The sequence below is a fragment of the Grammomys surdaster genome, unplaced genomic scaffold (genome assembly GCF_004785775.1).
Source record: "Grammomys surdaster isolate TR1022 unplaced genomic scaffold, NIH_TR_1.0 185, whole genome shotgun sequence".
In the NCBI taxonomy this organism is placed as follows: Eukaryota; Metazoa; Chordata; class Mammalia; order Rodentia; family Muridae; genus Grammomys; species Grammomys surdaster.
The window spans coordinates 10,955,794-10,976,193 of record NW_021604630.1 but is presented as its reverse complement, the minus strand read 5'-3'; the positions used below and the strand labels follow the sequence as shown (position 1 = coordinate 10,976,193).

General features: G+C 38.9%; 1 protein-coding gene across 1 annotated transcript in view; it reads left to right on the top strand.

Moving 5' to 3' along the window:
* Tnks (tankyrase) overlaps positions 1–20,400 on the top strand; it is a 144,991-nt gene that overhangs the window by 42,958 nt on the left and 81,633 nt on the right. The window contains exon 3 of the mRNA XM_028768191.1: positions 5,161–5,256. Coding sequence (XP_028624024.1) covers positions 5,161–5,256 — 96 coding nt within the window. The remainder of the gene's footprint in view (positions 1–5,160; positions 5,257–20,400) is intronic.

Here is a 20,400-nt window from a genome sequence, read left to right as displayed (position 1 = left end):
ACAACTATCTTTTGTGTCAGTTGCTGTAGTTTTTCTAGTCTGCTTATTTGGAAAGGAGATGGGGGGGGGGTCAATGCCCATCAGTAGAAAAACTAGGAAGACCCGAGATGTAGTGGTGTATGGTTGGCTCATATCTCAGTTGGTTAAAGATAGAAGAAGTTATTTATGACTCTTGAGGTTGAGGCAAGAGGATCATGTGTTGGAGCTCAACTGGGCTATATAGTGAGGCCATGTCTCAATAAATAAGTGAAATAAAGTAAGGGAGTTTGAATGGCCACGATACTCACTAATTTACATTCTGGGGTATTCATATGTTTCTTTTTTTTTCTCACGCCATTCTTTGTATTGTATTTGTATACTCTGAGAGGCTTGTGGTGTTTGTATTGACCATACAACATGAATTCCCAATTACATTTTGTGCCTGTAGTTAAATTACCTTTGATGGTTCCAAACTTGGAAAGTACGTTTTGAGGCATCCAAGTTGACACACTCCTGAAGTACCATGTGGCGTTCCTGAGATCTGCCACTGTCACCTTTGCTTGTTGTATATGTCATTCTTCCCTTATTAGAATGTAGTGCCAAACAGGCCGCTGCCAAGAGTACTATGAAACGCCCACATGACTTTTCTAGTCACGACCTGCTCGACTGTCTTCACTGTATGTAGAGAGTACATTTGCTTTGTGCATTTCCTATTTGAAGGCCATTGAAGTTATTCACAACTCAGCTGCTGTGAGAAGTGCTTCCATGAAGCTCGTGCAGGCATCTGAGATGGAACTTAGGTAGAACACCCAGTAGTGCAGCAGCAGCCTGTGGCAGGGCTGATGTTTAGATTTTGTAGGAACTTGCATTGTGTCCTCAAGGGTCTGCATTTTAAACTGCGCTTTGATATTCTGAGTATCTGTTAGGCAGTGGTAGTGTCAGACATGAAGCTCTGCCTCTGAACATTGTTTTTCTCTCTTTATTTACTCCTCTCTGCATTAGGAAAGACAGATTTAAAGCCCTGTTACTTTAATGCAGATACCTTTACATCTAAACTTTATGGAGTTAATTTTTTGATCTACTTCTAATAAACTTGTGATGGTTAAATATTTTCTAATATTGATTTTGTTAGCAGCAGTTGGTTGAAGAAATTCAACTGCTCTTTCCTGTTGCAACATTGCCCTGCCATGGATGTGCCTATGCTCAGGTCCAAGGAGAGCTAGGAGTGACCACAAAATGTTTAAAAGCCACAGATTTCAGGCAGAACAGTTTTACTTTTGAAACCACCTAAACCAGAATAAAACTGGGAGTAAATGGCCAATTTCTCTTTCAAAGTAAGACCGTTATAAGTAAAATCCTGTTAGAAGAATTGACTCCCCCTTTTGAGGGGAGCAGTCAGGTTTCAATACTTTGCCTCTACCACTTATTAAAAATTGCTGAATCAAAGTTCCCATTATGTAACTGTCACATCCTGCTAAGTAAAAATGTTTTCCCCTCCATTTAAAGTAGGATCTGCTGTTGAGTCCCAAGTATGAATAAAGGCAGTGCTTTTCATGGCCGTTGTTTGTTTCTCTCCCCTGTGCACATGATCACTCAGCAACTGAGCCACAGGCATTTGCCACCTTTCTTTGATTCTTGAGTCTGCTTTATGATTGAGATGCCTTATAAACCAATTGGAACTTTCCAGGATGAACCAATGTGAAATTTCCTTCTGGAATAAAAAAAAAAAAAAAAAGTTGTTGCCAAAGCTGATCATTTTAATTGCATAGTCATGGTTCTGAAGAGGAGTTTACATAGATACGGGGATTTATTAGAGGGCTTACAGCCTTTGTTCCCACTATTCCAACAGTGGCTGTCTCTCAACAGAAAGGCCCAAGAATTATTCTGTTGGTGAGGCTGAGTGTGCCTTCAGAGGACATATGAGAATTGTACTTGTCGTCCTTGAGCAAAAGCTTCTCTTCCATGTCCTTTGCGTGAGCTGCTACAGGAAGGTCCGCCCAGATTTAGGGTGGGTGCTCTGATCCTACCTCAAAGGATCCAGTTAACTAAAAATCCCTCACAAGTATGCCCAGCTGCTTGGTTTTTTGTTTGTTTGTTTGTTTGTTTGTTTTAAGTTAATTCCAGATGTATTCAAGTTGACCACCATTAATAGGAAGATAAAGTAACAATAGCTTGATGTTGTGTTACTGTTTTATTCTTTAACTCTTGAGTCTCTTTAGAAACATCCAAAAAATAACCATGTCTATTGCTGCATTTAGGAATTAAATGATACACAGCAGTCCCTTCCCTACCAGTGTACACAGGAGACATAGTAAGACTCTTCTTAGTGGATGCTTGAAACTGTGGGTAGTGCGGAGTCCTATATCTGTACTTTCCTGTACATATGTATACATAGAGGAGGCTGTAAGTAATCGATATTGCAGTTCAGCTTGTGCATGGCGTCACAGATTAGCAGTAGCATTTAGTCATAAGACTTACTATACTGTAGTGGAAGTTACTGTAACTAATAGCTCTAGGGTTTCCTTACCTAGATGTGCAACAGCATAACTGGCGTGGACTGCTTTCCCCTTTGTCACCGTCTCAGTGACAGGTTGGTCCTTACAGAGATCGGAACTCAGTTTTCTTCTTAAGTTGAGAACTTTTGTCTTCTCGTTTAAAGAAAACACGCTACACTAAGCTGCTTTTTGACACATTTGAATCACCAGCAACCAGCATCATTATGCTTACTCTTTGAGGCTATTACTAAATAAAATAAGTTAGCATCAGCCCTGTGACACTGTGCCCGTTGATCTGCTAGCTGAAATGACTACTGAGTGAGTGGGGGTGGGCAGCACATGCAGTGTGAGCACACTGGACAGAGTGCTGGTTCACCTCGTAGGTGGATGGAGCAGGGTACTCAGACTGCTACATGGTGTGAAGCTTACATTTAATATTTTAGACTACGATCGGCTGAAGACAACTGAGAGTCAACCACAGCTGATGGGATGATGGCCACAGAAGGTCTGCAGCTCTCTTTGTCTTCCCAATACTGCAAGTGTGAAATTTCCCCAGATCTAAGGCGAGAGGTGTGAACGCTTCCCTTCAGACAACTATCCATTGTAGCAAAGCCATAGCCTTGATGGCTTGTACATGACAGAAAGAATGGCTTTACAAACAACACGACTCAGTACTTAGTAAAACGAAGATCACCTTCCAAGTTTCAAAAGAATGTATGGACTTAAGTGTAGAACTTAGAATGAATGAAAACTTGAGAATTACTAGTAGAGGCTCAGTGCCTATAAGTGAATGTTTTAAACAGCTTTTTGTATTGGATGGGGTCAGTGGGGATATGTATCGGAAGTTGCTTGTTAGGAGGGCTTGAGTGCATGAGGTACCTATGTTTCTGGATTTCAGAGTCTATATTGAGTGTTTTTCTTTAGTCACTCTCCACTGTTTGTTTTGAGACAGTATCTCTCACAGAGCCTGGGACACACATTTGGCTAGACTGTGACCAGCTAGCTCCAGGGATCTTTCTGTTCCACTTCCCCAGCTCTGTATGACAGATGAGTGCTGCTGGGCCCACTTTTTTTTTTTTTTTTCTGATGCTAAGGATCAGAACCGGGCTCCTCATGCTTATGTAACAAGCATTTCACCAGCTGAGCTACCATTTCAGCCCTAAAGATCTTATGTAAAAAGGGTAGAAGTATCCCTGATCTAAGTCACATGTGTGAGACCAAAGTACTTTGGAGTTCAGACCCACCCCACTCTAGAATTTTGGAATATTTACACACACACACGGGAGGTGGGGGAGGGAGGGAGGGAGGGAGGGAGGGAGAGAGAGAGAATGAATGAATGAATGAATGAATGAATGAATATGAGATGTTTTGAGGTTGGAATCTATGTTTCGGTAGGATATTTATTCGTGTTTCACATGTACCATGGTAGGTATGCACACTACCAAATGAGCCACGCTCTTAGCCCCTCATTGCTTAAATCCCATGGATGTCAATGAGAGCTCTAAAATTGAAGAGTATTAGTTTAAATTTGGTTCTTTAGTATATGTTTTGCTAAAGAATGAAAATTTTTGTTGCTTAGGACAAAACCAATCAAAGGTGGCTAATGAGCTGGTTCAGTGGGTAAAGATACTTGTCACCAGGCCTCATGACCTGAATTTAATCCCTGGGATCCACCTGTAGAAGTGATTGTCCTCTTATCTCCACTTTGTCTCCCCACCCCCAGTAAATGTAGTAAAAAGCCTGCAAGTGATTCAGTATATACTTAAGTGTTCCTCTGTCATAGGGTCTGCTGTGGTTATGGAGGTGCTCAGAGAATTCGCTTTTCTCGCCTCCTTGGGTTTCAGGTTTTTGACTAAAGATGCCTAACCTGTTCCCTGTTTTATCTCAGATGGGCAGTAGCGCTCCAGTAGTCTCTGGGGCTCTGCTCTTACACAGCAGAGGTGGTTTAGTTTGCATCAGGTGCTTATCAAAATGCCATATCCATATTTTATTTACCTGCCCATTCATTTATAAGAAGTTCTGAATCTTAAGGATTCTCTGTAGTTTTTTTTTATGAAATACGTTTGTTACATGCACTTCAGTGATTGGATTTCTAGTTCTAAAATACAGGAGATAGTTCTTTTTTGTAGCATGGCTGCAAGAGCTGGAGTTGCATGCATTACTGTGTCTACTAAACTTCTGGAAGCGAGCCAGTGTGTCTATGGTGAGTTTCATATGTAAGCACTGAGCCACTAAAAGCCTTGCACAGGGTTACAACTCTTCTGAGAGAGGAAGCGTTTGGAAATTCAGCAGTGAAGCAGCAGCAGCAACAAGCAGTCACAGTGGTAGTAAAGATAGGGCAGCTTCAGCTAGCACATCTCTCAGAGCGAGTCAGTGAACAAGCACACAGCTCCCATACTGCTGCCTCGGGAGGCAAAGCAGAACTGTCCAGGGCAAGCTTCTAGTTTCATGGTTATGATGTCAAGTCATGTGATAATACTGTACCATAAGTTGCCAACTTCGCTTTACTCTAGAGAAGATCCTTTGCTGCAGTGCTTTTTTCCCCTTTTTCTTTCATTTTTCTTTTCTTGAAAGAGAAAAAATTGTGCAATGTATGTTTATGCCTACACCATGCCGAGGCGACACTTAGCAGTAAATAATCTCTGTATCCCCGAGGTAAGATACTGTTTCTGCTTTCCCTGCACAGTGCTGCTGCAGCACGGAGCCGATCCAAACATCCGGAACACCGATGGGAAATCAGCTCTGGACCTGGCAGATCCTTCAGCAAAAGCTGTCCTCACAGGTAAGGAAGCAGAGCTAGTAGGCTGATGTTCTAAGATTTTCATGCACTGAATATTTTTCCACTAATGAAGCTAAGAAAATACTAAATACCTTATTGATTGGATATGTATCTTAATTAATTGTGTTGAGATATATTCCTATATATGTGTGTATATATATCATATAGATTGATATATATTAATTTTACTGCTTATAGCACTGAGAATTACAGCATTAAATCATAATGTTTCTCATATTTTGTCAGTTTTATGGCTTACATCACAGTTTTCCTGTACCTCCTCTTCTTGGCTGTTTTTTTTAAGCCCTTCACTGTTGAGCAGACAAGGGCATTTGTGTTATTGTAAAAGTAGTTTTCATTGGAAAGACAACCTGCTGCCTTATTTCTGGGGTCAACAGTTAAGCACTCTGGTGCTTTCCTCACCCACTTCTATATATTTTATCATGTCTTTGCACTTTTCACCCTGATAGCCAGGTTTCTTGGACTGCAGTAATATACTGTCTTTTTACTTTTGATAATGCAGACTTAGGGCTCTTAAATGTTCTTAAAGTAGATGCCAAGAAGCATCACAGAGGAGACCCTGAGGGTAGAAAGCACCCCTTGTCACGGCTGCAAGCTTCTGTTTAACGGCTAGATCATGAGCTGCTGGTCTCATTGATCATCCTTCTCGGTGCTGCAGTGGCTCTGTTTGTTTTTGTTCTCAGCATCCCGGCCCTGCTGCCTTTGCCCTCCTTTACTTTGTAATTTGGAGCCTCTTTGTCACTGCAGTGCTAACGGTGCTGTTGTAGATTGTGTGGAAGTGACTCTTAACTATGAGAGATCTGTTTAAGTTGTCAATCTGTGCTGTGCACTCTTAATAGAGATTATGAGGTGAATAGAAGGCATTTATGTACAGAAAGCTTTAAAAATATATGGAATTTTGTTTAATTACTCTACTTGGAAAGACAACTTCCCACTGTGCTAAAATTAATATAATCACTGCTAAATCAGAGTAATCTGATATTTCTCAATTAATTAAAGATTAAATGAGCTGCAGCATGAGGAGAGTGTATACCAGAGGAATAAAGCTGTTTAAATCAATGGAGATAAAGTTAATGCACAGTTGTAAATGATGAAATCAGGCCTACCTGATTTGTCTCCAACCTGCCTAGGTCCTGAAACCTTCAGTCTCTTATTAAACAGTGGTGCACAACAGTATAGCAGCTTTCAGTGGTCTCTGGCCAGAAGAGAAATTGAGTACGGAAACAGCTCCTCTCAGAGTAGCTGCTACAGTATGTGACAAGTGCCAAGCAGGACTGTATTTGAGTGTCCTCCCCCTGACCTTTGCTCTTCTCCATCTCTCTGCCTGCCTGTTGGTTTGTTAAATGCATCATTGCCTTTAGGACTGTACTTCTACTTTGTGAAAGATGTAAGTTTAGATATAAGCTATTAGCTGTAAGAAGCCGTCTCCTACTTTTCACTGCAGGTCAGAGAAGATCATTTTAGGGTAGAGCTTTGGCATGCTAGCTTGAAGAGGCTGGAGCTTGGTGGAGGACAGATAGCATATCTGACGTTGATTTGGATACTGTCTAGCATTGCACTTTACTTAGATGGGGAGAGTCTACCTTCTTAGTAACACCTACTACTAATATGGTTCAACTGCTACTGGCACTGTTCCTTTTAAAACTATTTTTTTGAGGTAACTTTTCTTTCAGTTGTGGTTTAAGACAAAAAGTTTAGAATAGTAGTTTTCTTGGAAATATAAACTATTCTACTGCACATTTATGCTATATAACACACAGTAAGGAAACATTCAGGTGAGCTGTTTCAGAATGGTCTTCTGCTCAGATAGGCTTGTTACTAAGGAATTCTTTCTGATGGAGTTACGATGGAAGTATTATTTCCCAAACTAAATGTTAGAAGATTAAGCATTGATTTTACAAAGGGAAGTGGACTAAGGGCATGACCCAGTCTTGTCTAGTAAGTGCAAAGCCCATGTTCAGTCCTCATCACACTGCTGAAGGAGAAGGAGGCTCTGAAAAGGATAGCTTAGAGGTGTTAGGCTTACTCCGAGTCTCATTTTTATTCCAGATGAGTTGCAGTACCATTATATAACTTGAATGATTTTCTTTCTTTAATTTCTCTATGGGTATTTAGGTGCTGAAAATCTGATAGTCTATCATTTATGTTAGTTTACTACATTAGCCAAACAATGTGCATGTATACTTTAAAGCAAATTAACAAAGAGAAATGTCTTTTTCTTTTGAAAATTAAAAATGTGTTTGATTGATTTTGTTTTATATATAAAGAGCAAACAGAGGCTGTCAGTATGATAGTTGACCATTACCACATAGCCTTTGCTTTGCATAGTGCCATTAGACTTTTGAAAGAGAAGGCTAATTGGAAAGACTGGTTCAAATGTTTGCTGAACTATTTGAGTGAATGATAAAGTCTATAGAAGTCTAAAAGGTTTTAGCTTTTGTTAATCACCTGTGTTCTAGGTAATCAGCTGGGGGACTTGGAAACAGTGTGGGTTTGTTTGTGTATTTTTTGTGTTGGTTTTTAGAATAAGAATATAAAATGCCAAAGTTTATGTAAATATTATTGAGCAAGATATTTGGTGTGTTATAATTTCGGATTTTTAAGAGTAACAGTTTGGACTTTTTCTGTTTATAAGAAATATGTTTGGAAATAGAGGGAAATAAGAAAAAGATAAAAAAGAAAGATCATATTTTCCCTTAGAGATGCCATTGATGTCCTTTGTACTTTGTATAGTCTCTCCTTTTCTACTATACACAGCAACATGTTATGCAGCACTGAATAAAATATGTACATACACATATGTTTGTGTTTTGCTAATGATTGATATTCATACCTAATATGCAATATTTGAATTAGTGGTGTGGATAGATGCCCCTGTGCCCAGGGCTTTGTGCATTATAGACAAATACTCTACAGACCCTATTTTTTTTTTTTGCTTTGATTCATCTTTGTGACTTTGAGATCATCAATTTCATCAGAATTGTGCTTCCTTACCATATCCAGATGTAGCACCTAGAAATGGGTGTTTCTGTTTAAACACTTGAATATGTTTGAAGGTTTGTTTGTATTGCATGTGCTATAATTATAGGAATGCCTAACTGTTAAAAAGGTACTGTTAGCCAGGCAGTGGTGGTAGACACCTTTAATCCTAGCACTCAGGAGGCAGAAGCAAGGCGGATCTTTGTGAGTTTGAGGTTAGCCTGGTCTACAAAGCAAGTTCCAAGACAGCCAGGGCAATACAAAGCCTGGCTAGAAAAATCATAAAGAGAAAAGAAAAGATACTGTTTCTTAGCAGGACTAAGGAGGATTTTTTTTCCCCATGTAAAGTAAAATCTCTGGGGCACTGTGGGAAGGATGGAGGGTGTCAGTGGGATGAATCAGGCAAGGTGAAAACTGGCTAAAACTGAGAGTTTACAGAAAGATAGATGGGCCAAGACATGTTTATGGTTGGCAAGATCAATGATAATTAGAACGTGAACTGTGTGTTTCTATGGTCACAAGGTTGGCTTGGAAATTGGCCCTGGTGCCTTCCTAGTTGATATTGAGAATCAAGAATAAGGACGAAGGATGTTTTGCACAAAAAAGTCTGAAAACTAAATAACTCTTCACTCTTGTAACCCCAGCACTTGGTAGATTGAGGCAGGAGACTCACTGCAAGTTTGAGGTCAGTTGAGCTACTTAAAGAGTTCCAGGTTTCTCTGTATTATGTATTATGTATTATTTCCCTGTCTCAAAAACAACACACACAGCCCAAACCAGTAAGAAACTTTAACTTGAGCTCAGTGTACTTGTTAAGAAATGCTCATCTGTGGTTGCTGGGCAGCCTGCCTGTGCTGCAGAGTGATGAGCTATGGCTCAGCATCTCAGACAGTATTGAGGAGTGGTGAGTTCCTGTAGAGGCTGGCATGGTCATTCAGCAGTGGATGGCCGGAGTCCTCCTCCACTGCTTCCCACTACTTCTTTAGGTAAGTGGAATAATTAAATGAGGACTTTAAGGATCTGGACTCTGCCTGCTTAGCTTTGATCACTAGGGGTTCCCTCAAGGAAAGGTTTCTCATTCTTTTCTTACACTTTCATCCATCTTCTTGGTATTAGGCCTACATGCTTGCTGTACTTTCAGATTTATGTATCTTCTGTTTCTCACCACCTTATGCTTTAGCCTTGGGAACCAAATCTTCATCCTCTTTCTTCCCAGTATGGGGCTCTGAGTCTCAGTTCTCTTCACTGTAGTCAGAGTAGGCTTTATAGAGCATAAGTCTGCATCCTGTTCTTTAACATATGTATTCCTATTACCCCTGCATAAAATTCAAATTCTTCAGCTATGGCCTGTCATGATCTTGCTTATATCGTGCATATTTCAGTCTTTTATTCTCTGCTCCATTTTTCATACAGTTGGATGTTTCTCAGACACACAAGTTCTTTTCTTTGTCTGCAGTAAACATGGCTCTAGATGAGTATACATGATATTTAAAATGTTTGAGTTATTGATAAGTAAAAGACAGGTAAAATAATGTAAGTAGGCCTTATAAGAGTTCTTGTCAGAAATACACATACTACTTTGTAATTTCCAACCATGTTGGAAGACCACAGCACTCTAGTATTTCAGGCTATTCATAATCAACTGTCTTTATCTATAATTAAAGTCATCAGACTTATATCACCATTAACTCAAATGATGGCACATATTGTAATACCAACCTTGAGCTTTGTGGGAGAGAAGGCAGGGGATTACAAGCTCAAAGTCATCCAGTATCCTATGTCAGAGAGCCCCAGGGCGGAGGATAGAGCTGGCTGATCACATTGGATGCTACTATGTTCTCTACTCTTAGCATGAAACCGCTGTCTTAAAAGCCTAAGGAACACCCAGTGAGAGCCTCCATTAATCAGTAACAGTATTGTGAAGCCCGATAATTAGTTGGTGTGTACTCCGAGTTAGTGTGTACTTTGAGAGTAGCTGTTATTTTGGGGGTTGGGGGGTACTAAATAAGCAGTTCTATATAACAGTTTCAATTAGAACTTTGACCAAATTTCTATTTTAAATGGTTCTTTTAAATTTTGTTATGGTAAACTTAGTAATTTTTGCTTTATGGGGGCATTGTGGTATTGGACATTAGAACTTAGGACCTCATCATGTTAGGCAAGTGATTTATTATATACCCAGCTCCCACATTTGTTTATGGGTGTAGATGGTGCTAGAATTTATTATTGTTTTGCTGTTGTAAGATTACTAGCTTTTTCCTTGAGATTTTGATGTCAATACCATTATAGATTCGTGTACATATGTAGCAGAATCCAAGGAGACCCCCCTGTACTCTTTACTACCTCCCTAGTAGTCATATCTTGCAAGACCGTTCCAAGTATCACAAGGAGGTTTTGATACCATCTGTTGGTATATAGAATACCTAAACCATAGAGGTGTTCACCATGTTCTAGCTGTGTACTGTTAACTGGGGTAGTCTGAAACAGGAAGCATTCCCTTTGCTCCCTCCTTCCCCTGCCCCCCATTTTTTCTTTGAGGAGATTGTGAAACATTCTCAAGAGAGTGGTAGTAAAATTTTAACTAAAATTGTAAATTTGTACCTCCTTTTAAGTTCTGTCCATGTTTGCTTCAAATGTTCTCCATTTTTGTTGTCTGGTATATGCATATTTAAGATAGCATCTTTCATGGTGAACTGGCCCTATTTTCGTTATGTCAGGACTGTCTCTGATAATTTTCTTTACTCTGAATTCTACTTAACTGATACTGATACAGGCTCTCATGCTTTAAAAACATTCTTGCAAGGCATTTATCTCCCTATTTACTCCTAGCCTGCCAATATTATTTATTATATTAGAATTATTTCTTCCACACAAAATTAATTGTGCAGTATTTTATCTTTATTTCTACCAGGTTCTGTTATTTTAATTGGTGTATGTAGATTTCCTCAAGCCTGTGGTAGATTTCTGAATCCTAGAACTTTAGTGCAATAATATATTTATGTTATGATAATTTGTTGTGGTAGCAATAAGAAACCGTAGAATATTGATTGTCCTCTTTATTTGATTTGTAATGATCTTGTGCAATTGCTTTTTTTTCTATTGACACTATACATTTTGTTTGTGGTATGAGAATGTATCCAAATTACTTTGCTCTGGAGAAAGAACTGCAAGGTGTAGAGGCACTATCTCCTTGTATGAGCTGTGTGTAGGTTCATACCTGGTCACCCAAAGCAGAGTGAGTGAATATCTGCCTCCTTTCCTGACTGCTATTGATAATTTTGTGACTGGATAGTATTGTTTCTCATTACATTTATCTATGTGACCTCCACTGATCTCATGACGTTGGGTGGCAGCCTCTCTCCTGTTGGTGATTCTCTCCAGAGCCTTTGCTGACCTCACACCATTGAGAAAATGTAGAACATGTTAGTGTTGCTGGGTGGAGGTGGAGCTCTGTAGTCGTCCTTAGTGTGATCCCAGGAGACATGGTTGGCAGACATGACAGTGCAGGCTCTGGGCTTTCTAATTAAAGCCTGGGGAGAGTGCACATCTGGCTCTTAGTTGGCGTAGGTAGGATAGGCTACATATTTGGAGAGTATTTAGATACGGGTAGTAGTTCACTGGAGAAGGCTGGTCGTTTTGCACAAGTTGCCTGTCTGGAAGGTTCTGCTTAGTTTTTTAGAGAAGCATAGGAGTCATTTTAACTATGGCAGTTGATATTTCTAAGTTGCCAGCCTTTTTAGTTCATAAGGTTTAGGATATACAGAGTTAAGAAGAGCTTGCGAACTGAATACTATGTCATTCTTTATACTCAAGCCCCGAGTTGGTTGAGCTTCTGTCCACCTCTTAAGGTTCTCTTATTTTTGTTTGATGCACCACATGTAAGTTTTCTAGGTGTGTTTACTGATAGTAATAGGGAAAATAATATTTACTCTTATCTCCCCAGAGATCCTAAAATACTTTAATTTATGTATATGAATTTTTTTTCATGTAATAGGTGCACACCAGAAGAGGGAATCAGATCCCATACAGTTCTAGACAGTTATAATCTATCATGTCGGTGCTGGGAATTGAACCTTGAATCTCTGGAAAACCAGGCAGTGTTCTTAACCACAGAGCCATCTCTCTAGTCCCATAATCTTTTAAAAAACATTTGTTTTAGGAACCAGAAGGATGACTTAGTGGTTTTGAGCACTTGCTGCTCTTCCAGAAGACCTAGGTTTAGTTCTCAGCATCCATGACTATGAGGGTTCACAACTGTCTGAAAGGCCAGCTCCAGCGTGTCAGATACTCACTTCTGGGTTTTCATAGGCACTTGCACAAACCATACATGCAGTCAAAATTCCCACAAACACAAAATAAAAACTACTTTTGAATCTCCTTTGACATAGTTCATATATCTGCGTCATTTTGAATCTTACTATGACTGTCCATGTTATTTTTTTCAAATAAATATTTGTGTTCCTTGAGAATTGAGGATTTTTTGCTTTGTTTTTGTTTTTTCAAGACAGGGTTTCTCTGTGTAACAGGCCTGGCTGTCCTGTCCTAGAATTAATTTGTAGACCAGGCTAGCATTAAACTCACAGAGATCTGTCTGCCTCTGCCTCCCGTGTGCTGGAATTAAAGAGAATTGAGAATTTTATACAGTGTGTTATAATCATATTTATCTTAATTCCTCCCAGATCTACCTACTCCTTCATACTCACCTAAAGATTTATTTTTATTTATGTGTAGATGAGCATGTCTGTATGAGTATATGCCGTGAACATGCCAGTGCTCAAAGAGGAAGCCAAGGTAGCATGTTGGACCCCTTGAATTGGTGTTAAATGTGCTTATGAGGTACCTAACATGGGCGCTGGGTCTTAAGAGCTAAACCATCTCTTTGGTCTGAAAGTATTTGAATTAGTCATTTCTACTCATTACTGTTGATACTATGAGGATCTACGAGAATGAACAGCATGAATTTTTGTGATATTCCTGATTTTCTAAATCTCTCCCAATTAAGATCCAAGATGAATTACAAAATACAATGAGATAATACTGGATCACTGGTATTGGTGATATTGACAAACAAGTAATATAGAGATTTGTTGAATGTTTTAGATTAATAAATGGAGTAAAAGTAAATTTATGATTTTGCTATTTACTGTTCCATTTGCTAATTTTGACCAAAAATAGAAAATTGTCAATAGCCTAATGCTTTACCAGCAGATAATGAGGTTAAGAGCACAATTCCATAGTCTTTCCTTTTTTTATCTTCTTCCTGTGCTGTTTATTAATTTCATCTATTCTTTGGCTCAACTTTGAGATTAGAATAGCCAAATAGCTAATATATATTTTTTTTTAATTTTGAAAAACTAAATTTCAAAGACCTTAAAGAGTCACTGAATATACGGCATGAAAATTTTATCATTAAAAAAGATTCTGGGGCTGGAGAGATGGCTCAGTGGTTAAGAGCACTGACTGCACTTCCAGAGGTTCTGAGTTCAAATCCCAGCAACCACATGGTGGCTCACAACCATCTGTAATGAGATCTGATGCCCTCTTCTGGTGTGTCTGAAGACAGCTACAGTGTATTCATATATAATAAATAAATAAATCTTTAAAAAAAAAGATTCTGATGTTACTGAATAGTAAAATCATGGGAAAGATCACCTTGGTTTGAGGAGGCAGTGCTAATTACATAGTAGTATAGTTGAATTCTGTAATTAAAGGAAGTAGCTTGTTATTGGAGAGTTACTACTAGTGGGCCTTTGCAGAATACCATCTTTCCTGCTCTGTTTCAGCCTTGTGCACAGTGCCAGTGTTGCTATACAATGTTATCCTGAGGCTGTGGAATCTGGGGTAGGATATGATGCAAAATGTTACGTTATCCTGAAAACCAAAACTGCTTTCAGATCTGTACTTCTATGTCTAGTATGTTCAGGGATTGTTGTTCTAACATCTGTGTAATAACATCTCCCAGAGTGTTCTAGGTACCAGTGAAGGGAAGGTCAACTGCTAATAAAAGGCTAACTCAGTTACCCTCATTTGCTAGCAAGCCATTGGGTCATCAGTCCCTGACAGCCTTAGACTAGGAAAGCATATTACTAGAACCCCAGGGGACGCAGTACTCTTAACTTAAACCCTCTGCTAAAGAGATCTTATCACTGGCAACACGTTTATATTTCAATGGGGCAGAGGTTAAATGGTTAGAGGATGCAGTCGTTAATTATAAAGGGAAATTTGTGTATGCGTGCCACAGTTCATTACACTTCCCGTCTCCCACCTGTTCCTGTAGTCAGTGATTGCATTTACGTATTGCCTGATTCTCATCCCTCCTAGTATTAGATTCTTGTGCTTGTTGTTACGATGCCAAGCCTCAATGAAATATCTGTAAAATAAATGATTAGTCAGTAGATGGATGGTTATTGATAGACTAGAGCAGATGTCTTATTAACAGTATAACAGTTTTTTATGGAAGAGAAGGCATGACTAGGAATATGAGGAGGATTGGGCACATCTGTGTGAGTCAGGATTCAGAAAGAGATGAATGCCGTTTGTCTTCCTCCTCCTTGTTTTATAGACCCAGGACCTAGACCCATGTACTGGTTCTGCTCACATTCTGGAGGGTCATCTCTCCCAGGTAAATAAATCTCCATGGAAAAACTCACCAGCATCCCTAGAAGTGTGTCTCCTAGGTGATTGCAAATCCCGTCGGGTTGATAAAACCAAGTTTTACAATAATTTTTATGTAGATTTACCAGGCCTGCATAGTCAGACCCCACCTCTCTCTCATACACACAGCCTTACACTTGCCTTTACTGTGTCATTTGAGTCAGTTGCAGATATGTGTTCATGGCTCAACAAACACTTTGGAATATGCTCTCTCCTAAGAACAAAGATACTAACCAAAATGTAGTGATCATAATTGGGAAATAAAGCGTTAATGCAGTATTATCTCAAGTATAATACAGTTCATCTTTCTATTGTTTTATGGAAATGGTTCTTGGCTTATGACTTTTTCCAATAATGCCCGGCAACTGAATTTCTTTAAATAGTTTTGAACTCTGAATCTTTTCTTAAACATTTAAAAGGTGGCCTATCATTTGCTATATCTTTGCCTAGTGGTTACCTCTTTTTTACAGATTCTACTATAACATTTGCCTCGCTTGCCCCTCCCCCCCCTTTTAACACTGTTTGCTTAATGATGTTACTGCTGTCTCTGTTCCTTAGATTTGCTGGGATGCAGGGAACAGTTATGGACTATTGTGTATCACTTATATCAAGTGCTTGAAAAACACATTATAAAGCTGTTTTAAATGACAGGGAAAAGGTGCAGTAAGACTTTAATTCTTCCTTTCAAAAGCTTGCCAACCAGTGCTCTTCTGAAACACTTTAACATATTGGGAATTTCAGTCACAAAATATATAAGCAATGGGTTATCTATTTGTAATTACAAAATATTGGAGTCTACCTAAATGACTAGTGACCAGTATTATGTATGTCTGATAGAGTCACATATATAAAATAAGTTCTCTGTGAACTATTGATGGATTATTCTCCAAGATAGACTTTTAAGTTGTGAGTATGAAAAGGTATGTATTTTATGACATTCTTTCTGTAAGCAATGATATGTAGTAGTTAGCTCCTTGTGTCTTGGTTTTGACATCTTAATGTTGTCTCCTAGCCCCACTATGTACCAGAGTGATGGTATGTCACTACTGTGTGGGAGGCCTGTAATGTGTCACTGGAGTATGTAATGTGGCTCAGTCAGATACCCTGAGGCCTGCCAGCCTCGTCCTGTGAAGACTGAAGGAGATTTCCAGGGTCAGTTAAGTCTTGAGATACTACTGTGGCTTGTCCTATAGTTTGGAAGCAGCCCTGAGTTGCTGAGTCACAGTCATTCAGCTATCCAGTCCCAGATTCCCAGTCCCACAGAACGTATGAGTTAATCTTTTCTCTTGTAGCTACCACCATTGAGGTGAATTAATTGTTTCAGCAGAAATAAATTTCTAGTATATAGTGAAGTGTTTTTACTTAATCATTTTAAGCTTTTTCCCTTCGTAAAATGAAACACAGGAATAATAAACCAGAAAACAATAAAGTTGGTAATATTCAAGAAAGTTGAAATCTCAGAAAGGAAGCCTGAGAGAGTGGGACAGGTAAACAGAGGGAAAACATGAGAAATATAGCAAAGTAATGAGAATCCAGAGGTATTTCTTAGAGAGTTCTGTTCTGTGCAAGCTTAACCAGGAAGTAAGTCTGACATGCTTGCTAAGAAAGTCAGGGATGAAGAGGAAACCCCAGGCCCTGAGTGCAGACAAGCTATGTGTATTTCAAGCAGTCACATTTAAGTATGTTTTTAGTGTATCATTACCAATAAGAGAGAGTCAGATAAAACTTGTGTGTAAGCAGGGGTGGTACCCGAGAAGATACCAAGACAGTTGCCATGTGTCTAGGGCGTGGGCACTGAAGTGTTAAAGACAAACACATACATGTAGAAAACATAGAAAGCTCATGGGCAGAATTGTACAAATTGGTGGGTGTAGCAGGTAGAGAAGTCTTTTGTATTTATTGTCTCAAGATTAGATGTTTCTTTTCAAATATGAATGAAATTTAAACTTCCCTTGTTGTTTTAGCAGAACATTTTATGAGCATTGTCACAGTTATTAATTCTTAATCTTTTATCTTGTTTTGAAGTTAACTACTGGGCATTTAGTTCTTTGACTTTGTTTGAAAGCAAATGCTGTCTGTACGCTTTTGCCTTATGTTTTCTACAAGACCACAGTACACTCTATGTTCCTTAATGGAGTGACAGTACAGTGTATTAGCTTCCTTCCCGAAGGATGCCTTACCCTGCTTGCACACTAGAAATACTAACTAGTTCCCAGGGAACTTTGTGACCAAATTAGCCATCTCAGCTTTGTGGGTATGACTACAGAATGTGACAAACAGTACTTTCTTGAAGCATGTATCAGGCCTACTTAGAACAGCAGCACTTCAAGACTGTCTTGATTTTATACATTTGATCATAACCCTCTGACGGTTTTGGGATCCTGCACATCTTTTTTTGTAAATTGTGGACATTGGAAGTCTTCGGAATTGACAACCTGACAGGGAATGGAGCGGAGTACAGGGAATGATCTGCTTTAATTCCCTTTGAGAGAATGTAGAAAATGTGTAATTATCTCAAGTGACTGGATCATTTTATATATGGAAATATCTTTTAAAGGAAGTAGTACTTACGAGCTTAATTGGATAGAAAATCAGCTCCAGATAAGAGGAGCTTATACAGCGGAGAGACTGTCTATCCATGGCTCTGTGGCTGAGGGGATCACCCCTTCCTATCTAAGCACTTATTCTTGGTGAGAAGGGGTATTCTGGCTACCAGTTCTTAGGTTTATCTTCTTTTCCTTGAGATTTCTGTCTTTCTTTTTTTCCTATTTGTGAGAAAAATTTTATTGCTCTTTACAATTGTAGTTATATGTATTTGGTTTCACTTTTTGGAAATGGGCCCCAGGTAAATGAAAAGGAATCTTTTTTTCTCTATTGATGTTCAAACTTTCCATATGTTGTTTTTCTATTATTCTACTATCCTCTATTGCACTGAGAGTGAATGATACATTGCTTCTGACAGGACCAAAAATGACTTTTTTAAAGAAGTTATTAGAATGCCAGGGGCAATAACAGGTAGATGTAGGTATCTCCAGAAGAGCAGTGCCTTGTACACTTGAGCACAAACTTAGTCTTCTTTCATTTTCAAAACCCAACAACTTCTTCCCTATAGTTTTCACAAAAGACAAGTGAACATCCCAAACAGAAACTTGAATGGCACTGATGTGGAAGCAAAGGTGAGCTAAGGCTGGAGAGAGGCAGGAAGTCCAGCTCAGAGTGGAAGCCACATGCAGACCTGAGTGCCTCGCAGATGTGTGTAGTCCTGCTTGCAGCTCATAAGGCTGTATACAAAATTGTCTGGATCCTCAAAGACATTGACCACTCAGCGGATCTCAGTCACATAGAAAGCTCTTGGTCCCTTTGTATTCTCTTGTAGTTAGTTAACCATGACACACATGTCACTGCCACCCTCAGGTACTGTACATGTCAGGGAGTCAAATACCATGCTGACATAGTAGTGCTATAATTTGAACTAACAAGTTTTGGAGCCAAGAACCCTCCTGAAAGAGGCAAGGGCTATAAGTCACATCCATAGATATGCACTGTAATATAACCTTCTTCTAGGATATGAGAAATGATGTCACGTTTATATGGTTAGTTTCTGAAAGAAAGGAGAGTGAAAGATTAGTCTCAAGTATTTGTTGTTGTTGTTTTGTTTTGTTTTTTTTTTGCTTTAGATCTTTATGTGATAATTTTTAGAAAAAAACTGTTAGAACTAATCTATTATTTAAACAAAAGTGAAAGTAAAGATATTTTTGAGCAAATAGGTTCAAAAATATGAAGTAGAAAAACTTAAATATATTCAAAAAATAAAAAATATATTAAGATTTATAAGGACAATGACATTGTATATAATGAAAAATAAAAGAAATTTTAAAAGGATTTACAAAACGCCTTTCCAAAAAATGGCTATACCCACATAGCAAAAATCAGCATCCAGAGCATAGGGAAGAAAATATTCTATGTTCTTTTATATAGCATCTTTAAAATTTTATTTTTATTATTACATGTTTAAGTTTGGGGGGTGTGCCCATGCACACCAATGGATGCAAATGTGCCACAGGTATGTCAAGGTACTCTAGACATAGGAAGTTTTGCTTAAAAAAAATACAGACATGAGGATGGAAATATTCTGAAACCTTTACTCAGAGACAAGGTGAGTGAGGTTCTTTGGAAGCTTTCTTGGTAGAGTGCACCAGCACCTAAACTCACATTTATCCACCACCATAATGAGTGTCCTTCCCGTGGACCAGGGAAAGTCACCACAGATTCTTAGCATCACTTCCCCATGGGGGACATGGGAACGCGTTCAGCAGTGTGCTAGAGTTAACAATGATTGACAGCTAAACTGGCCAGGCTATTACGGTACAAATTTTAAGAAATTGTGTCCAACCAATTGGCAGAAATAATCTTTGAGAAATAAGTATCATCTTTTAAATCTCATTTTTATTATTAGATGTTTAATTAAGTTTGTGTGTGGTGGTGGTGGGGTGCCCACACACACTAATGGATGCAAATGCACTACAGGTATGTCAAGATACTCTTGACATGGGCAGGCTCTATTTTTCTCCTTTCAGACCTAAACAATTTCATGTAACATCAGTTTCAATTTGGGGCATTTGGGAAAAAAATTATCAAATGAATAAAACAAGAAAACAGATATAACAATGTTGCTAACACGGAGGTGAGCAGAGTCTGTGTAGTTCACAATATTCCCGATACCTTCCTCATCCAGTTTATGTGAATGACAGCTGCTTTTTGTACCTACTCATGGGCATGTCCCTATTTGTAATTGCAGCCAATTTAGAACAAACCTCTTCTTCCTTAGACTGTTTCCTTAAATCCCCAGCCAATGCCCAAGTACTCAAACTGACTGTCTCTCCCACCCTCTACTTGGGTATGGGACTGCTTACACACAGGCCACTTCTCTCACTGCAATAATCAGCCTTGTTTGTTCAACTTCTGATACAGCCCCAGTGCTATTTGCTGGTGGGACACTAAGAGGTATTTGCACATTCTTCCTTCAGCATTTATGTTGAATGTTTTGATTTTGTTTGTAGGATTTGGTAGATAGATGGAAAACAAGTGTTTTCCTTCAGTTCAAAGCATGTTAGCACTGGAGTGAAGTATTGGGCTGATGCAGGTATAAGGATGGAGAGAGCCTGACAGGGCTGCCCTCTAGGCTGTGCTTTCATGTACTAACAAGAGCAAGTCTGCTCTGTTCTTCAGTCTCTTCCCTTAATACCATATTATAACAAAAGGCATGTCAATTCTGGAAATTTTATTTTCCATGGAGTATGGAATTCTACTTACCTCAAGAAAAAGCTAAATTCTTGGGATAAATTCACAAGAACTTTCGTGCCCTGGAGTATTCCTAACACTGTATATGTAGTTTTAAAATTTTTCCCCCTAAGAATAATTCATATTCATTCATTCATTCATTCATTCTCTCTCTCTCTCTCTCTCTCTCTCTCTCTCTCTCTCTCTCTCTCT